At 41.9% G+C, this 20,851-nt stretch overlaps 2 protein-coding genes across 8 annotated transcripts in view; one reads left to right on the top strand and one right to left on the bottom strand.

Moving 5' to 3' along the window:
- Positions 1 to 9,683, top strand: part of KIAA1211 (KIAA1211 ortholog) — a 323,042-nt gene extending 313,359 nt beyond the window's left edge. For all 4 annotated transcript variants that reach the window (XM_029587324.1, XM_029587319.1, XM_029587303.1 and 1 more), the window contains 2 exons: positions 4,568 to 4,724; positions 4,815 to 9,683. In XM_029587324.1, coding sequence (XP_029443184.1) covers positions 4,568 to 4,724; positions 4,815 to 4,827 — 170 coding nt within the window. In that variant the 3' untranslated portion in view covers positions 4,828 to 9,683. The remainder of the gene's footprint in view (positions 1 to 4,567; positions 4,725 to 4,814) is intronic.
- Positions 9,684 to 11,748: 2,065 nt separating this feature from the next.
- The window catches only part of AASDH (aminoadipate-semialdehyde dehydrogenase), a 139,415-nt gene continuing 130,312 nt past the window's right edge, over positions 11,749 to 20,851 (bottom strand). For 3 of the 4 annotated variants that reach the window (XM_029587262.1, XM_029587279.1, XM_029587288.1), the window contains 2 exons: positions 19,111 to 19,242; positions 11,750 to 12,566 (listed from right to left, as the gene is read on the bottom strand). In XM_029587262.1, coding sequence (XP_029443122.1) covers positions 12,165 to 12,566; positions 19,111 to 19,242 — 534 coding nt within the window. In that variant the 3' untranslated portion in view covers positions 11,750 to 12,164. Of the gene's footprint in view, positions 12,567 to 19,110; positions 19,243 to 20,851 lie in introns of all 4 variants that reach the window. The other variant, XM_029587270.1, reaches the window with a different exon arrangement.

Raw genomic sequence — 20,851 nt, 5'->3', positions numbered from 1 at the left:
TTGATGTTGGCAAGATATGTGTTCCAGAAGGCAAGGGCATCTGAGAGAGAGTTGTGAATGGGAATGACGATTTGAACGTCATCTGCATAGAGGTAGAATTTGAGGCCGAGGTCTGTGAGGAGCTGACATAGAGGTGTGAGATAAATGTTGAAAAGGGTGGAGGAGAGGGAGGAGCCTTGTGGGACACCTTGAGACAAGGGATAGAGTGTGGAGTTGGCGTTTCCTATCTTGACGGAGAACTTTCTGTTAGATAAGTAGGATTTAAACCATAGTAGGGCTAGGCCTGAGATGCCTATTTCGGATAGCCGGTTGATGAGGAGGTTATGGTTGATGGTATCAAAGGCAGCTGAGATGTCGAGTAGGGCGAGGAGGTAACAGTTGCCTCGGTCCATGCCTATGAGTAAGTGGTCCGTGAGGGAGAGCAGGAGGGTTTCTGTATTGAGGTATTTACGGAAGCCGTATTGGGCTGGATGCAGAATGTTGTTGCTTTCTAGATATTCTGTAAGTTGGATGTTTACAATCTTTTCCATAATTTTGGATAGGAAGGGCAGGTTAGAGATAGGGCGGAAGTTAGCGGGGTCTTTAGGGTCTAGTGTTGGTTTTTTTAGGAGGGGCTTGACAATAGCTTGTTTAAGAGCATCTGGGACAGAGCCTGAAGAGAGGGAGGAGTTTATGATGTCTGCGATGGGTTTGGATATAGTGTTCGGGATGGAGAGGAGGGATTTTGTGGGAATGGTGTCTGAAGGGTGGGAAGCTGGTTTAAGTTTTCTGAGAATAGATTCCACTTCTTTAGCGGAAGTCAGGTCAAGGGTTTGGAGGGTGGGTGAAGTGGGGGAAGGTTGGAGGGAGGGGGAAGGGGAGGTGGATGGAGAAGGGTGTTGAAATCTGCGGAGGATGTTGGTGATTTTTGTGAGGAAATACTGGGCGATTTCTTCGCTCTTAGTGGAGGCATCATTCTCAGGGATAGTGGGCTGAGAGGATTTGGTGAGGTTGGCAACATAATTGAAAAGGGCTTTCGGGTTGTACATGTATTGGTGGATCTTAGCTGAAAAGTAGTCTCTTTTTGTTTTGAGGGTGGTTATTCTATATTGGTGAAGGGTAGTTTTGAAACTTGAGGCGAGTTGGGGTGAGGGGGCTTTACGCCAGTTTCTCTCACGCTGCCTGAGGGTATTTTTTAGGGATCTTAGTTCAGTCGTGTACCAGGGTTGATGATTTTTTGTGGGTTGGGTAATGTTACGTCTGGAGATGGGGCATAGTTTGTCAGCAATTTCAAGAGTCATGCTGAGCCAGGATTTGATGGCAGTCTCTGGACTGGAGCAGTCAAGGCTAGTGGATGTGTTGGAAATGGCAAGAGCCAGTTCATCTCCAGAGCAGGGTTTCCTGAAGGTGAAGGTGGTGTTGTTTGAGGGAGTGGGGGTAGTAGGGAAGTTAAGGGGGAGGAGGGCTTTTATGAGGAAGTGGTCTGACCAAGGTACAGGGGAGCAGGTGGGGGGGTGGGATGGTAGGAAGCAGTGGTTGATGAATATAAGGTCAAGGGAGTGACCAGCTTGGTGCGTGGGGGAGGCAACAATTTGTCTAAGGCCTAGAGCTTGGAGTGCAGTAAGGAATGCCTCACAAGAAGGGGTAAGGGGGGTGGCATCGACATGGAGGTTGAAGTCTCCTAGTATGATGGAAGGGATTTCAATGTTTATGTTGGCAGATAAGAATTCAATTAAGGGGGAGGGGTCCCGTTCGATGGATCCAGGAGGGGCATAAATGAGACAGATTTGCAGTGAGGGGGCTTTGAAGAGGCCAATTTCTAGCTTGGAGGGTGATGTGGTGTGGGAGAGTTTGAGATTAAGGTGTTTCTTGAAGGCTAGGAGGATGCCACCTCCTCTTTTCTTGGGTCTTGGAATGGATAGGAATTCGTAGGATTGTGTAGGTAGCTGGTTCAGGAGGACAATGTCTGTTTAACAAGTTCCTGGAAGAAAAGTGTGTAAATAATTATTAGCCAGATAGACTTAGAAAAGCAAAAAAAGGAATGGATCCATTCTTTGGATTCTGCTGGATTCTTGTGACCCTAACTGGCAACTGTCAGAGACAGGATGCTGGGCTCAGTGGATCTTTGGCACATCTTATGTTCTCACCAGAAATTCTGTACCACTGTTTACACCTTCCTCTGGTTCATCACAAACCAATGCCCATGCGTAGGTAATCTGAAGAGAGTTGCCTTTGGAAAACCAATGTCAACTTTCAACCAAACTAAGGATATATAACACATTATACACATATGTATTGTATACAGCTGTATATAAACGTGTAGGCACCCCTGGTCAAATTGTATGTGTCAATGAATCCCTAAGAGAACAGAAGCTAACACATCCTCTACGTGCTGCTACAAACTTCTGTCCATGCCTTATTTACTTGTAACCCCCTTTTCATCGGGGTCACTGCTGGCAGCTGCAGGGGTGGTGAATACCCCTCTGCAGGTCAGGAACAGTTCAGAGAAAGGAAAAAAACAAAACAAACCCCCCAGCAACTAGAATTCAAACCAACTAGGGACAAAAGCTGAGAGGTCTAAGGAGAGACCAACACTCATTCAAAATAAAAACCAGAGGTCCACACCAAATTGTTGTTCCAAAAGATAGGGAAAATTTACTAAAAATCCATCAAACAAACAAAAAATAAGTTCAACAGAACAGAATGCAACAGAAAAATTCACTTATGTAGCACACGTAAAAAAAAATAAATAAGGAAAATGCAAAATAGCTTTACACCTTTTAGAGCTCCCTCAACAGCACAGTAGTTACAGTCTCTTTTTGCCTCAATAATTTTCCTCCAGACAGAGGTTTTTGCAGTTCAACCCCACCAAGAGCCCTTGCTCCTCAGGACCTTGGATGCATTGCTGGATTTTCCCCTCGTTACAATCTTCGTCTCCACTGTGGGCACCCCCAAGGCAGACAATCAGTCTCCCCGCAGCTGAGGAATTTTCTATCCCCTTGGAACCCTCCTGGGTATCTCTCATTACTCTTCTCCCACCAAGGCTCAGGCTCTCAGCCCAGCTTCAGGCCACTACTCTCCCTGACCACTTCCTCTGGTCAACTCCTGCAGACACCACCCTTGGGCACGTGAAAGCCCTTTTTATTATTTCCTTCCAGCCCATCCCCTTTTGGGGGAAGGAACTCCTTGGTTTTTCCACATAGGGATAACACCTCCAAGAACTTCCCCAATACACTTTATGGTAAGCCCTGAGCTTTTTTTTTTATTATTATTATTTTCAACCCGTTAAAATAAACAAAGAAATAGTAATTTTGCATTACAATTTGCAGAAAGATGTCATCTTTAACTCAGTACCATGCAGAGCTTGGTTCAGCTTCTGTTCACAGGGACGGTAGCTTTCAGACTGGAACGTGTGCGCACATCGGCACGTGTGCATCAGCCCGCGCCCAGGGACACGGCCATTTTATATCTTGCGCACGTAGTTGCACGCATGCAATTAAACAGCCTGACCGCACGCGTATGTGCGCCTGATTTTAAGTGGCCACGCGCCTTTGCACTTAAATCCCACTTCTACCGTGTAAGTTGTGGAATTGTCAAAGGGATGTGCCTCCATGCCATTTCCAGTTTACCAGTTTGTGCAAAGGTTCACCCAGTTAACAGCTAGAACCTCCAACCCCCACCCCCTGGCTTGATAGCCTACAACCCCCCCCCCCCCCCCCCCCCCCCGTTACCCCAGACCCTTTAAACCCCTCAGAAATGACTTGATCCTTTTATTTTCCATCTTACACATCATCAGTAGCAGAAGTTAAGATACGTGGCAGGGGACCTCGTGCATCAGGGCGCATAAGTATTTATGTGCACATCTCTCTTGCCCAGGCCCCAAAACACCCATGCCCTGCCCAGCCCCCGCCCCCTTTTGGAAACTTTTCAGATGTGTGCACAGTGGGTTTTACATGCCTATCTGGGCACTTTTTAAAATACGGTCAGCGCATGCGTCTCCTAATTGATGCGCATGCCAGGCTCTTAAAATTCATCTTTTTATAGTCAGTGAAACCTGCAATTGGATCAGGGCTGCCTAAACTTTTGCATGAAACTGTATATGCTACCTGTTAATTTCATGGCGTGACCTCTAATCTTAGTACTATTTCAAAGGGTAAATAACTGTCCCCTAGTTCAGTGTGTCCCAACTCTCTCCTGGACGCATATCTAACAAGTCAGGCTTTCAGGATATCCAGAATGAATATGTATGAGATAGATTTGCATACCCCGGGTCTCCAATATATGCAAACCTATCTCGTGCATATTCATTGCGGAAATCCTGAAAACCCGACTGGCTAGGTGTACCTCCAGGAGAGGGATGAGAAACACCGCCCTGTTTACCAGTTCCACCCTACTCGGGATCTTATAAACCTCGATTATAGCCCCTTTCAGTCACTTCTTGTACAAGCTGAAGAGCCCCTAACCTCTTTCAGGAAATTATATACCGAGACAATGTTCTGTAGCACTGGTTCACCTGCGATGTTTATTCTAGAAAGCTAACGGAAGTTTTTTGTTTGGTTTGTTCTTTACATGGAAAAATAATCCCCAGTGGAGATTTCGGACTCCGTCTCTTCAGCTCCACTGGCAAAAGAGATTTCCAAGCGCTTCTCCACTCCTGATGCTACTCCTGTGTCAACAGAGCCCGCCTGGCTAGCTTTAGCCAAAAGGAAAGCAAAAGCCTGGAGTGACTGTCCGCAAATCATTAAGTAAAAAAAAATCATTATTGTAAATAGTCTGTGTTACCTCTTCCCCCTTTTTTTTAATTTATATTTTATGGTACACTTTTTTTTTTCTAGGCAGATACATTGACCAAAACAAATGCTACATGCCCAGCGGGATCAAGAATCCAAACCTTTGTGTTCACTGAACTGCTCACTTTCCTCCTCCAGTTTCTTTTTTGTGTTTCACTGACTCCAGTACAATACTTTGGACTGCTCAATATCCCAAGTTATTCATGTGCGGCGCATTTGTTTTCACGTCTTGAAACAGATGCCTATCTTGAGCCTGCTGGTGTATTGTTTGATTCAATGGGACTACGTAAGACAACAACACATTCCCAGAGTTCTTAAGCTCATGTGCGTAAAGCACCATAAATGTATAAAGGTTCCCGCCCCACAAAGTCACTTGAGAAAAATGAGATCCAGAAGCTGCACATGCGTGTCGGGTGTACACATCTAAGTATTAATTGCTCAAAGTAGCAACTAAAATGGAAAGGTAGCTTACATTATTACATGCTGTTTTACAGACATCAGCTTTTATTCTCTGTCATTAACATTATCACACGATGTTTCTGCTTGTCAACCAAAATAAGGACATGCAAAGTGGTGATTGTTTTCTCTGTTCAGCAGCCAAGAGAGAATGGAAGACATTTCTTAAAGTAGTTAATTTGAACAAATAGGATCTGGCATGCATATATTGTATATGTTATGCCCATGGTCTTTTATTTTTTTCAATAAAGTGACTCTGATCACCAGAAAGATAAGCCCCAGAGAGCATTCACTTTCTCACATTCCATGCAAACTGTAATACGGTCTGCTGAGGCTGAAAACATACTCCAGATGACCATGCTGTCATTGGGAATGGGGCTCATCCAAGCAGGACCTTGAGCATCTCATACAATTTTATCCTGGGCATCACTCTTTTGTCTTGTTTCTTCTACCCCTCTTTTTTTTTTGAACCAGCACTTTCCTGCTGTTCCTTTATACTCCCAGCTCAATCTGAACCAGAGCTGGGATCTGGCACCACGAGTCTTCAACTGCAATACCTGGGGATTTTCCTGATTTTGTCACTCCCTTCCCCTCACCTAAAAGATAGCTAGGCTGGTCATTGCAGCAACAGCAACAGCTCCTTCTGGACCCCTGCAATCATGGGCACTGAATCCAGCCACTAGATGTCACCCTTACGCAATGACAACTTCCTCCCTCCTCCCCTCCCTGGTGGAGGGGGGGGGGGGGGGGGGGGCCTGTAAATGCTGCCGCCGCAATAGTCTCAGCCAGCCCCAGAGACCGGAAAGCCCGACTCGGTGACTGAACTGGGGACCTTCCGCATAGCAGTGCACAGAATCACCAGACCGACCCTCCACACAGCCCAACTGCTGCACAGCCTCTCTGCTCTTCGGTGAGTTTTCTCAACTTTCACCCTCAACCTAAAGGCCAGTAGGAACTTGGTATGTGCGTACTATAATCCTCTCTAGCTCTGATGACTTGATTGCTCTTGGGCCTGGCCTCGTATATTTGTGCAGAGCCATGACAGACTCCCACGTTTATGTTAAATTTTGCAAAACCAAATTTAATAAAAAATTTTTAAAAAGCACGAGAAGGAAACTGGTATAGTAGAGATAAATGATGCTCTTATTCTAACAAAACTTGTTCCTGGCTCTTCTTTCTCTTCGCCCATTTTTTTCTCTTCCACAATGTTTGTGAAGTGGAATTGGACAATAGGTTTTAATGCTTTTATCTTTAAATGTGGAAAAGCAAAAGAAAAAGTTTTGTCATGCAAAATAAACCCTTTGACTGCCATTTTTAACTTTTGTTCACATGTGCCTGTAGTGTTTTGTCATTTAAAGGCAAATAATTCCAAGCTCACAAAAGAAACGTACCTTGCTTTCAGACAGAAATGGGAGAAACAGCCTTGCTACTGAGCAACAACTCTCTCAATATTGTCGTCTTTGCCCTAACATGTAAACTGCTTTGGGACCCCTTTTTAGAGACTGGGATGGTATACAGAGCCTTGTCTACCCTTGCAAATTTTGCACATTCTAGTGTCTAAAAAATAACAAATCAAAATGCATTGAAGAGCTTGTTTCACTAATCTACGCATACTCTGTACTTTCATTGTGAAAGAACAATTATAGAAATATTCCCTAAGTAATTAAGAATAAAAAAACCCCAAAAAGTCTTGACTACATAAGTCTTCACATCCCTTGACTAAATAATTGGTGGAAGCCCTTTTTGCAGCAATGATAGGCATGAGTCGTTTAGTAGTATCTACCAACTTTGCACAGTGGGATGGAGTAGTTCTTGCCCGTTCTTCTTGATAGAAGAGAAACCCTTTCAAGTTGGCCGGAGACAGTCTATGAGCTGCAGTCTTCAAGCCTTGCCACAGATATTCTATTGGATTCAGGTCTGGGCTTTGACTGAACCTCTCAAGCACATTTACTTTCTTCTTGCTGAGCTACTCCAATGTTGCTTTTGCTTTGTGCTTAGGGTCATTGTCCTTCTCCTCGGTTCCAGGTCTATGGCAGACTGGAACAAGTTCTCCTTCAGGGATCTGCCTGCCTTCTGCACCATCCGTCTTTCCCTCGATCTTCACAAGCCTCCCTGTCCCTGCTGACGCAAAGCATCTGCATAACGGAATACTGCCACCACCATGCTCTAGTGTAAGGATGGGGACGTGCTGTGGCTTGTACCACTCCTGCTTAGCGTTGAGACCAAAAGGTTCCACTCTGCTCTCAGATCACAAAACCTTCTCCCACATGTGTGCAATGTCCCTTAAAAGTTTCTTTGTAAAATGTGTATGGTACATAATGACTTCTTTTTAGCAGTGGCTTCCTTCTGGTCTCTCTCCCATATAGGCCGTGTATGTGGAACAATCTTGAAATTATTGAACAGTGAATATTTTTCCCAGTCTCAGCTAGAGACCTTTGTAGTTCTTTTAAAATCATTTTAGGCCTCATAGTAACCTGCCAGCAGTTTCCTTAAGCCACATCTAGTGACTTTGGAGGGACGACCTGATATCAGTAGTGTCTTGGTAGTGCCAGACTGCTTTTATTTTACAGTGATGGACCTGACATTGCCCCAAGAGATATTCAAACACATTGAAATTTTCTTATAGCCTTCCCTCAAGCTGTCACTTTGAATAATGCTGTGCTGGAGGTTTTTTTTCAGCAGCTCCTTATTCGGCATGTTTTGAACTTTGCTTCAAATTCACTTCAGAAACCACTTGATTCTTCGTCCAGGTGTATTCAAATCAACTCTACTTCTGTGACTGGACCTAGGTGGGCTCTATTTAACTTACTATGGGCCTTGTTAAGGCAATTTTTTGAACCAGAGCTAAGTTGGGTTTACTATGACAAGGGGTATGAAGATTTGTGGAATCAAAACACTTCATTTTTTTTAAATTCTCAGTTACTTTTGGAATATTTGTACAATCGTTCTTTCACAATAAAAGTATAGCATATGGTGTGTAGATCATTTTGATTTGTATTTTTCAGACAGCAAAAGGTGAAAAATGTACAAGGGTGTGAAGACTTTTGCATGGCACTGTACAAGCCTAAACTAAAAAATAGAAAGATGAACTCGTCAGGAATATTTGTAAATGCAAATATACTGTGGAAATCATAAGTTGCCCTGCGCTATTATTTTAGTCTGTAGTATGAAAAGTTAAGTCAGTGCTGTAGCTACTAGCTATCAATCAATCCTTGAAAAAGAACGATCTCTGAACATATATTAATCACAGAGCTGTAGTTAAGCAATTGTGCTTCCTCAAGTAGGTTTGTTTTTAGTGTTAGGTGTATAGGCATCATAATGGATTTCAAATAAAAAAAAAAAAGAAATTAAGGTGCTCTATGCTTGCTTCTTGTGCCAATAAGCACTTTGAATTGCATTGCTTACTATATTTTAATTGGTCTTATATCTCAGACAGAGCCTTCCCTAAGGGTACACGCTTGGAAAACTGCAGTTAGCTCTTCTGTAGCTATAATTTTGAACCAGCTGAACTGTGTCTGCAAAATTTGGGGCCTGAGGAGACTTAGACTGCCTGAGGTAAACAAGCCTAGAAATCCCAAAAGCCTGCATTTTACAAAATTCATTAGTCTAATAAATCTTCTCTACCCAACCATTTTGTTGGTGTGCTTTAGACTAATTTGATTTTTGGCAGGCTAACATGCTTCTCTCCCTTTACTGTCTGAAGATAAGATTCATAGCTCATAAAACAAGTGGTAGGACCATGTACTATCACAATATACAACAGTTCTCAGTTTGTCACCTGCATACACCATGCTTACTCTTCACCGCTGACTCACTCTTTTGGAAGGCTGAGGAATCCATTTGTGGGAACCATGGTGAGTGTACCTGTTTGGACTAATCTATGGCAAGTATTCATGCTCCACTTTTTAGCATTTCATGCAAAATCAGAACTCCAAAATTAAGATATTTGCACTAAATACCAAGAAAGTGTTACTTTGCTTTAGCTTTATTACAGCATTTTCAGATCACAAATCATTAGAATTCTGTAAAAAAAAATAAAGTTACTGATACATTTGGATGGCTAAAAATGTTTTGAAAACTGAATGAAGCACCATGTAAAAATACACTGTCCTTTTTCTGTAACTTACACATAAAAATCAATTTTTTGCTGTAAAGGCAATGTGCGATAACCTCTATGCTTACATAATTATGTAAAAATAAAAACCCTATAAATCACTGTACAAAATTGTGGGATTTTTGGTTTTGGCTAGTGAATTTTTTTTTAATTTTTCACATGTTTTAAAGTGCAATTGTTTCTTATACTGATGTTTTTGATTCTGATTAAATTATAATCCAGTCACAGTTAGCAAAATATGTATGTACTTAATGCCTCATTTGTTAGTCAACTGTATACTAAAGGTTTACTAAAAGCAGGTGTTTTACAATGTACCTTAATGATAATAAAGCTGTACAACAAGGCATTACAGTGTAATTTCTGTTCTAAACATAGGCAAAGATTTGGCTTTGGCAGATTTTAATATAATGGTCCTTTGTTCATACACACATGCATATATATCTATATCTATCTATCTATCACGACGCAGTTGAGCGGGCAATACGGCGGTCAAGGAGGGGAAATGGTGCCGATGACCACGCAGACAAGATGGCGACCCCCCCCCCCCCCCCCGGAGGGTCTCCACGTGTGTGGACCCTCGCACCGGATCGGGGTCTAGCCCAGACGGGGCTGCTCAACCTGATGTAACAAGATGCTGGAAGGGACGATCTGTGCAGCAAATTGAGCCTCGGAGACTTTAAGAGAGGTTTCTACCTTACCTGGTCTCGGCGTTTCCCGGTCTCGTGCTGGGCGGTCTCCGGCTTGGGCGGAGAGGGAATTACCTTCACCGCTGCGCTCGATTCAACACCCGCTGCCTCTAAGCCACTCTGGGGGCTAAATGCACGCCGGGAGCCGTCTACCGGACCAAGGCTTACCTCTGAGGGATCTCGGAAATCACCTCAGGAATTTTCGACTGGGGGAGGGACCCTTAGGTATCACCGCAGGAGAGCAGGGATAGTCTTCTTGAGGTAAATTTTCTTTCTTTGTTTTAGAATTGCTAACGCTATTCTAGTGTGTGTAGTGTCCCTACCTGCTTAGGAGACAGAGAAATACTGAAGAGCAGCGCTTCCTGCACGGATATATGTAGCTTTGAAATCTGACTCCGTCTCCTATCTGCTATCAGGAGTACACTATACCCATTGATCCTGAGTCCATCTGGCTACACACTAGGAAATACTCCCATTTTACAATGCTCATTTTGTGAGTGTAAAACTTCTTACTACATCGACAGTAAAGTTTATGCTCACAAAATGAGAGTTGAATTGCAGGCATTGTGGTGTATTGGCCGGAACCCACCTTTCTGCATCAGCCCCTTAGTGTATAACCATCTTACTTATCACTTTCATGCATCACACATGTATCTCCCTTTCATTTATTCCTCATCCTCACAAACTCTCATGAACTTATATTATCTTTACCTGCATGTACCCGTACTCCTGCACTCATTTCTGGCAATCACACTCAACCACCATTAAACTTATCTGCAAATGCACAGGAAAGCAAAGTTCCCAAAAAGAAACTATATTTATTGTTAAATAAGAAAAAGAAAGAAAATGAAGTATTAATTTGTTTGGTGTCCCTTATGGGATGGGTCCCTGGTGGAGTTTCCTGGGAGGTTGTGGGCTTGTCTTTTCCTGCTGGATGGCCAGCTCTTCTGACTAATCTTAGAGGTACCAGACAAACATGTCTGTATGTTTGTACCATATTTGTACCAGACAAACATGGGACTGAAAAATGAAAAAGACAACGTAGGACACAAAACACAGAAACCAGCAAGTGCAGAGGTAGCATCAGCTTCAAAACAGCAACTTCTTCTACACCAGGATAACCCTAGAATAATACATGCCATGCATTTACTCGTGGCAAGACTGGACTGGAGGACTCAGACCCTTTTGAGAGTCTGCTGCATGGTCTGTGTGACAAGAGTAAAAATCCAGAGTGAAAGGGCACAAATGGAAAATCAAAGTGACAACAGTAACACCTGTAAACCATAAACAAGACAAAGAAGGCTAAAATACCCAAAGCAAAAATAAAAAGGGACACAACATAACAATGGATAGGATATGTAGGAAGCACAGTGATACCTTGTGAATTAATAGCTAGACTACAGTTTTGTACTTGTTGCTCCTCGATGGTCTGTCCCTCCTAATGCAACCTTCAGGTGAAAAGCAGCTCCTTGTTGGGGGACTATTAATGTTATGCTTTGAACTTCGCTATTAGATGTGCTGGTTTGGTACTCATTTCTTGTGTGAATTTTTGGAAAAGACAGCTGTGAAAATAATTGGCAATACCTTTTGTTTTCTTCTGACTTAATTTCGTGTTGCCTTTGGCTCTCTACTTTCTTTTTGGCGGAGGCATAACGACACACACGCCATGGACTCTGCACACAGACAGCACTTGCCTTTCTTTTGCATGCCACAGGTGGCCATACCGAGAGCACAGAATCAAAACTACACCCCAGCGCACCCACATACACGGGCACGAAGGAGAGAGACAGAGGTAAAGATAAATACACAATTGCTCACACTTTTCTGTCAATTTTATTGCAAATATGTTAAAATATAATTTAAACCACTGAATATTTCCCCTGCTTCCCATGAATATTTACAGACATCTCTCCATTTGGATCTGCTGGGAAATTACAGGGGACTTCGATTGGCTGTTGTGGGAGACGAGCTGCTGGGCCCGATGGTCTTAGCATGGCACTTCTTAATCTTAAATACCTTTCACTCTGCTATATCAGCATCCTTTACAATATTATCTCGTGATTCTCACAGGGAATGACGGTATATAAAACATTTAAATAAATAACTACTCAGACCCTAAAACAATACAGCCGAAGCCGTTTACATGTCTTTGGTGATCTGCTGTGTTTCTGCTTCACTCAAGTCCAGACAATAAATGTAATCATTTCGACAGCCTACAACCAGCCTCTTTCCCCACACAACAGGAGAAGAAAACACCTCTCCTGGAAGTTCAGAAACGCATTTTAAAAGCCCATGCTGAGCATCCAGTATCCATAATTTCCCATCGGTAGAAGCTGCTGCTACACACACAGAGCTCTCCGTGTCATGAAGACAGAACACATACGGCGTGGCATAGACTTTTGCGCTGGTTTCAAATTTCCACAGTAAATTGCCATCCATAGCACAACAGTAGATTGTACTGTCATGTGAGCCGAACCAGACTGCCCACTCGGTTAAACACGGCGATGAAAAAACTGGTCCGCTGGTGGAAAAATGCCAAATCTGAAAAACAGGGCACCACAGGAAGTCGTCATCAGTGTATTCTATGCTGTGCTGTTCTCTAGCTGGCAAATTTAATCTCAAACGCTTTCAAGCTTTAAACACCAAACAGTTCCCAGAAAAGAACATGAATATGCCACATTTTTCTCCCATTTTTTTGTTCATTTTAATCAACGCTGATATTTTCCCAGGAGAAGTAAAACCTGGAAATGAAGATCCTTACACGTATTCCAGCAAGAAAAGTTGAAGCCTGGCCTGGCAGCTCTAGTCAAAAAATCTCAGTAGTTTTGAAAGCCTGCTTGCCAAGTAAATAAAAATGACTCAAAATGATAAATATACACAAAATCAGAGAATATATGACTTCTCTGTTCTATAGAGCTGAGGTCCCCAACCCTGTCCTGGGGGCCCACCAGCCTGTCGGGTTTTCAGGATATCCACAATGAATTTGCATGAGAGAAAATGTGCATGTTCTGGAGGCAGTGCATGTTCTGGAGGCAGTGCACGCAAATTTCCTCTCATGCATATTCATTGTGGATATCCTGAAAACCCGACTGGCTGGTGGGCCCCCAGGTCAGGGTTGGGGACCACTGCTGTAGAGCACATTGAAAACAAACGCTTACACTTCAGGCATTGAAGCCCCAAAAAGAAGTGAGCAGTTTGCAGAAGTCCCAACATGTACCTTCTGAGACAGGTAAACAAACTCCCATTTTAAGGAACATTTTCTTCCAATCACAGGGTGTTATACTATGAAAATAAATGTATAATTATTATGAACAGCACCTTTATTTCAAATATAATTGTAAGATACTCTCAAGGCAAAGCACCACAGAAACATGAACTATACCACAGCTTCTGAAAGAAAATATTATTATCCATTCTTTGGTTTTTTTTCCTCGCTCTAACCGTTCTCCCCAGCTCTGGGGAATCCTTGCCAGCCTGAGGGCTGGAGAAGCGCTTCTCCAAAGACACACGCTCATTGCTGCTTTATGGCTAGTAGGAGGCAGCACAGCATACTCGGGCCTGACTGACCCAGACAGACAGGGGATCCAAACATAAAACTCCTTTACTGCAAGCTACTTCCTAAGGCATGAGGCCAGCCTGATTGTTATCTGCATGAACCGTTTACACTTGGGCAATCTTCAAGCACTAACAGAGGGAAACATAAGTTTCCCCTTCTGAATGCTAACAAGATTGTAAGATCTGAAGTGAACCAGAAAGGAGATGGAGAGGACAGAAGAAGAACCTAAAAGGGAAGGGACTTGGAAGGAAAGTAAACCGGGGGAAATATGGAAAAAGAGAAGAAGGAAAGAAAGGGCATAGAAGGATGAAAAAACGTAGAGGAGGAGATGTGATGAGATAAAGGAGATGGAGGATGAAAGAAAAGGTGGAAGGGAATAGGGAAAGGAGGAAAGGAGAGGATGGAGAATGAATAGGTGACAGAGGGAACAGAGAAAAAAGATGGATGGAGATCTGGAAGTGGACTGAGAAGGTGGTGAAGAGAAAGTGTCCAGTGAAATGCTTCACGAAACAGTGACAGACTCCACTCCGCTTTGCAAAGTTTTTGTATGGGCCAGAAGGGAAAGTCTGCCTGTTTGCAGATGACAGAAACATGTGCAACAGAATAGACATGCCATGAGGTGGGGGGCATTAATTACGTGAAAGGTAACTTTTAAAAACTGGAATAGGTGAAAGTTTGGCAATTGCGCTTTAATCCTGGAGTGCAGAAACAATAGGTCCAAATACTACTTTGGAGAGGAAGAACTAACTAGCAGTCACCAAACAGAAAAGAGTCCTGACAGATCATCATCTGTGATGACCTCAAGGTAGGTAATCAGTGATACAAAGCGGTTGGGGTCCTAACGCATACTTGGATGCCTAAAGAGAGGTATCACTAGTAGGATGAGCTGCGAATCTGACCAATACCCACTGCCCCACGGAGTTCCCCAAGGATCCTCCCTCTCATCAACCCTGTTCAATATATACATGCTCCCGCTTTGTAAATTCCTCACCAGCCTGAACCTCAATTTCTACATCTACGCAGATGACGTCCAGATTCTCCTCCCCATCAAAGAAAGCTTAACCAACACCCTCGCACTCTGGGACACCATTGCCACCCAAATAAAGAACCTCCTCTCGCAGATCTCCCTCACCCTCAACCACAAAAAAACTGAAATACTATACATAACTAACAAACCCTCTACCAGACCCGACAGTGACTTCTCCTCCAGCCAACCTCTCACCCCCCTCACCAATGAGGTCAGAGATCTCGGCTTCACCCTAGACTCAGATCTCAATATGAAAAAACACATCAGCATGACAATCAAAGAGGGCTTCCACAAGCTACAAGTCCTCAAAAAACTCAAACCTCTCCTCTTCCACCACGATTACCGCACAGTGCTACAATCCCTCATACTCTCCAAGTTGGACTACTGAAACTCCCTCCTCACCGGACTGCCTGCCTCCACCTTAAAAGCCCTCCAGCTGCTACAAAACGCAGCAGCCAGATCTCTCGCAAACATCAACTGCTCAGCACACATCACCCCTATACTAAAAGAACTCCACTGGCTCCCCATACCACACCGATCACAATACAAAATTCTCACCTCACTTCATAAAACCATCAACAACCAAAACGTCAAGTGGACCAATGACCCTCCCCAACTACTTCACAGCCAGAAAAATCTACGATCTCAAAACACGGACCTCCTTATCATCCCCCCCCCCCCCAAACTAGCACACCTCTCCTCCACCAGACAACGCTCTTTCTCTGTAGCTGGCCCCACCCTCTGGAACAAGCTTTCCCCCCAACTCAGACTGGAACCCTCCATCCACGCATTCAAAAAGAAATTGAAACCTGGTTATTCCAAAACTCCTACCAACTCCCCACTTAACCCCTCCCCCCCACCCCACCACTTTCCTTTCCCCCTCCCTCCGCTCTCATTCCTTTTAGACCCCTCCCGCAATCTCTTTACACACCACATCCAACTTGAGACCCTCCCCCCCACTAATCCCCCCTTTAACACCCACCGTCCCCCTTGTTTAAATGTTTATCCTGGCTACATGTACCGTCTCTCCTGTTTAACCGTTTATTCTGGTTACTTTTGCCCCCTCAAGGCTTTCCGCCACTAGTTTATTAAAGTTCGCTCCCTAATTTCTCGTTACCCTGTAACCTTAGTTCCAACCACAGTTATTGTTAAATGTAAAACTTAGTTCTAATCATAGTTATTGTTAAATGTAAAATAGTACGACCTCTAGTCATATTCCAACTGTTGCCATGTGAACCGATGTGATGTACGCCAACGAATGTCGGTATATAAAAGCAAATAAATAAATAAAATAAATTAATAAAGTGACATAAGAACCTTAAAAATGTACAGCTATGCTCAGAATTCTGCCCTGGCAGAATTTGTAAGATAGACAAAAAGAAATCTGGGAATAACTAGTATACAATTAGTATCAAACAAATAACTAGTTATGATTAGACTGCTGAAAAAAAATCATTATGAATGAGATTGCTCTATTGTAGGATTTAACAGTTAAAAATTTTTAAACTTTATTGACTATAACAATTGTCTTGGGAAAAAAATGTTTTATAATAGAGGGAAGACCTCAGTATTGGCAAAAGATCCGATTGTCTCAGAAACTTCTTATGAGCCAATTGTTCCAATCACTGGTCTTTTGCCCTCTTGGTTTTGGTTTTTCTTTAAAAATTCTTAAACTTGTTTTATGATGGTTACTACTTATTAAAGCTGTGTTTCCAATTATAAGTTCTTGAGAATATCTTTAATAATTTCTTCCTTTACTTATTAAAGCTATATTTCCAGTTATGAATTCTTGAGAATGTCTTTGATAATGTCTTCCTTCTCACAGCTGATAATTCCAATGTCTCCAGTTAATAGAAACCTTGCATGTAGCAGTATCTTCGATTGTGAGCTTTCGCCACAGCAAATTATCTATAAATCATTTTACTGAAGCCCTCCTTGAGTTCTAGATGGGAAAACTTCCCGCCGTTCCGAACTTACTTTCCTTTGTAAGATATGCAGCATTTTAAGAAAACATGAATGATCAGAAAAAACACATCTGTTATTTTTTACTGATGTGTTTAGTTTAATGTGTTTCCAACTAAACTATTTTATGCATGACAGAATAGCACAGTCATTAAACAAACCATAGCAATAAAGGAAATAATAAAATGGTCCTGTTCAAAAGTTTGCAAACCCTCAGTTCTTAATATTGTGTATTGCCCCCTTTTTGCATCAGTGACGGCTTGCGGTCTTTTGTATTTGCTGTGAATGGGGCCCTTTATTTTCTTATGTGCTGCCCATTCATCTTGGCAAAAAGCCTCCAGATCCTGTAAATGTTTTGGCTGTCTAGCATGAACTGCATGTCTGAGTTCTCCCCAAAGTGGCTCGATGGTGCAGAGGTCAGGAGACACTGATGGCCACTCCAGAACCTTCACTTTCTTCTGCAGCAGCCACTGAAGGGGTCGACCTGGCCTTATGTTTTGGATCATTGTCATGTTGGAAAGTCCAAGTGCGCCCCATGCGCAGCTTCCAGGCTGAATGCAAATATTCCTCCAGTATTTTTTGATAAAATGCTGCATTCATCCTGCCATCAATTTTGACTAAATTCCCTGTGCTGCTGTAGCTCACCCACACCCCCCAAAACAGCAGAGATCCACCTCCATGCTTCACGGTACGGATTGGTGTGCTTCTCTTCATAGCGTTTATGGTTGTGACCATAAAGTTCAATTCTGGGTTCATCACTCCAAATTATTTTGTTCCAGAAGTTTTGAGGCTTCTCTAGGTGCTGTTTGGCGGCATTGGTTAGCGATGGCTTTTTTCTGGCAACTCTATCATGCAGCCCATTTTTGTTCAAGTATCTCCTTGTGCATACTGAAACACCCACCCCACTTTGTTTCAGAGAAGCCTGTATTTCAGTAGAAGTTGTTTGATGGTTTTTCTTTCTATCCCGACAAGTTTTCCTGGCAGTTGTGTCTGTAATCTTTCTTGGTCTACCTGCATGTGGCTTAGTATTAACAGAACTCATAATTTTCCACTTCTTGATCAGAATTTGAACAATACTGATTGGCACTTTCAAATCTTTGGATATCTTTTTATATCCTTTTCCTGATTTATAAAGTTGAACTACTTTTGCTCACAGATCCTTTGACAGTTCTTTTGCTTTCCCCTTGCTTCAATAACCACCAAAGTCAGTGCAGCTCTGGATGAAATGCACAAGGGTTTCTCAAGAGCTAAGAAACTCAGACTGTTTATACATAGACACTAATTACAATCAAACAAGGCACAGGTGTGGATACCTACCCTTCATTGTCATCTAAACCTGTGTAGGTCAACTTGAGTATATATTATCAGCCCAAACATTCAAGGGTATGCAAAACTTTTGAACAGGGCTATTTTATTATTTCCCTTATTGCTATGCTTTATTTAATAATTATGCTATTCTGTGATGAATAATAGTGAATTTGAAACACATTAAAATAACAGATGTGTTTTGTTTTACCACTCATGTTTTCTTAACATTGCTACACATTTTATAAATTCTGCCAGGGATATGTAAACTTATAAGCACAACTGTATAATGCAGAAGAAGGAAGTAAGAAAAGGGAAGATACAACATGAACTTTCAAATATTTAACAGGTTTCAATAAGGAAGCATATGTAGTATTTATTTTCCATAGAAAGAGAAGCTCAAAGACAAAGAATCATGATATAAAGCTAAAGAGAGGGAAACTCAAAAGGCATAAGAGAAAATACCGTACTTTTCTTTTCTTTTTTTTTTTTTTTACTGAGAGAGTGATGTATACATGGAATAGATTCCCAGTAGAAGTGTTGGAACCAAAACAGTGGTAGAACACAACTTATAAGCACAACTGTATGCTGCTTGAGACAGATACAAAGAGATCTTAATGGCATGAAACAAGGAGGAGAAGACTAGAGATCAAGTAGGTTATATGGCAACACTGTAGGCTGCTATTAAATTGATTTAGGGAGTAGCCACCGCTTATTACTGGCATTAGTAGCATGGGATCTATTTCATGTTTGGGTACTTGCAAGGTACCTGTAACTGGCTTATAGCCACTGTTGGAAACAGGATGCTGGGCTTGATGGACCCTCGATCTGACCCAGTAATGCAACTTCTTAAGTTCTTTGCATTCAGGAAGACCGGGTGGAACAAGCAAGTTATATCCGGTTTTATGGGCTACAAGAGACTGATCAGTCCTAACAGAGGGAGCCAAATCATGGCAAGGGCGAAGTATGTGAAAGGCGCTCACAAAGAGTGCACAATTTATTTATTTATTTATTTTACAAAAGCAGGGATTTCCTAAACAACTTTGTTGGGAGGAGTGGGATGAGAGGACGAGGCAGAGAGTGTAACATATTTTATATTATCGACAAGGATTCATTGGATTAATGCGTACGATAACAGCCATAAAATCTGAGGGCTTACTGTTGCATTAATTCTCTAGTTCTTCAAGCTGATCAAGAAGAAATAAACAGAAAAGGGAGCTTGGAGTTTTTCTTACCTTCTGTCCAGAGTGGTTGAAGCAATATAGGTTCTTATCCACGCAGCCCACACAAACATATTTCTGGTTGCATTGTGGTGAAGAGAACAATGGCTTGCCACAGGAATACTTCCAAATGCTACATCCGGTATTCTGAAAAGAAGAAATGCAAATTATGGATTTTTCATATTATTAAAATACATTGTGCTGCCCATATCTTAATTGTTCTTGAATAACAGATACCAAAAAACAAAGCTGTAAGATAAAATTTGATGGCAAAGAACTAAAAGAAAATTGTATTGCTACTAATATACCAAAGCCAAAGAGCAATTGCAATGACATTACTGTGCACTGCACACCATCCTACCCTATTAATAAAAGGAAACTGTGTGTTGTGTTTGATTGATGTTTGTCTGTCTCTGTGCCTGTCGCATGGGGGCAGAGGCAGTACGTGCAGAGCCAATGAGGGGTTAATTGCTGGGTTCTAATGGACCATTAAATTATTCTGGCCCTTGCTTCTATTCTATAGGTGTGAAATCACACATGGCAACAGATCTTATTTCGCCCTCCTAACCTTAAATACATTCTCCTAGCAACAGCCATACCCAAACAAGGTGATTTTCATGTAGAAATTTGAAAGTGCTTTAAAAGATACAAATTTATCTTCTGAGTGTTAAGCTGCTTTTATACACCCCTATGTATGTTAATCCTAAAATTAGACAAAATATTTACATTTTAGGTTTATTTAAAATATCAATTACAGCATAGGACATGCCATAAATATCCATTGGGTCAGCTCTTTTAGGGGCTCATACAATACACTTGTGATATATAAAGCTTAACATGGCCCTTGCAGAAAAAATGAACGGGAATGTTAAAATGCCCCTTAACGAGTGATACTGTAAGATTTAACATGGTCACAATAAAAAAAAAAAAAAAAATCAACAATAGCATGGTCATGCTATTATCATGCATGGAAACTCAAAACTGCATTGGTCAAATAACATGAGCCTATTGCTTACCAAAAGGAAGCTAAATAGTATAAGCATGCTAAACTGAGCATGCTCAACTCTCTTTTCCTTTTAGCTTATCCTCCTTGCAAATAAGTCTAGCATGTTTTTGTTTGTTTTAATGCAAAGGGAAGAAATGGGCGAACAAGTGCACACCACAAGAGGAAGTGAAAGGGGAGAGCGTTCCAATAGAATAGAAAGCCATCAATAGTGCATGTTTAGAACCATTTGTTTTCTGTGTCAGAAAGGGTCTTTAAAAACATGGTATGAGACAATGTGGTTAGGAAAAGGAGGATGTATGGAAAGAACCCAGAGAGGAATCTGGCTGCCCTCACTCAGAAGGGCAGCAGCATCTGACTATTCCCTCCTCTGTGACCACCCTATAGTGTTCAATATACGTGAATCAGAGGTCCTAGGCAATTTTAATGCCATACTGTTTTTTTATTTTATACAATCTGATTACAACAATATTTTAAACAAGTGATCTATTACGCACATGGACCACTCCACCCTAAATCACCTATACAAATTATATACTATTACCTAAAATGTAAGGTGGAGTGGTCCATGTGCGTAACAGATCACTTGTTTAAAATATTGCAAACAGATTGTATAAAATAAAAAAACAATATGGCATTAAAAATGCCTAGGAAATACAATAATAGTTTAAGGCTTCCCTTATACCCCTTCATTTTTTTAACCATGATGAATGCTAAATACTATCAATCTGTAGCATAGCTCTCTTGGTTTGT

The sequence above is a fragment of the Rhinatrema bivittatum genome, chromosome 1 (genome assembly GCF_901001135.1).
Source record: "Rhinatrema bivittatum chromosome 1, aRhiBiv1.1, whole genome shotgun sequence".
Taxonomy (NCBI): domain Eukaryota; kingdom Metazoa; phylum Chordata; class Amphibia; order Gymnophiona; family Rhinatrematidae; genus Rhinatrema; species Rhinatrema bivittatum.
This window is presented reverse-complemented; position numbering and strand designations above follow the sequence as displayed.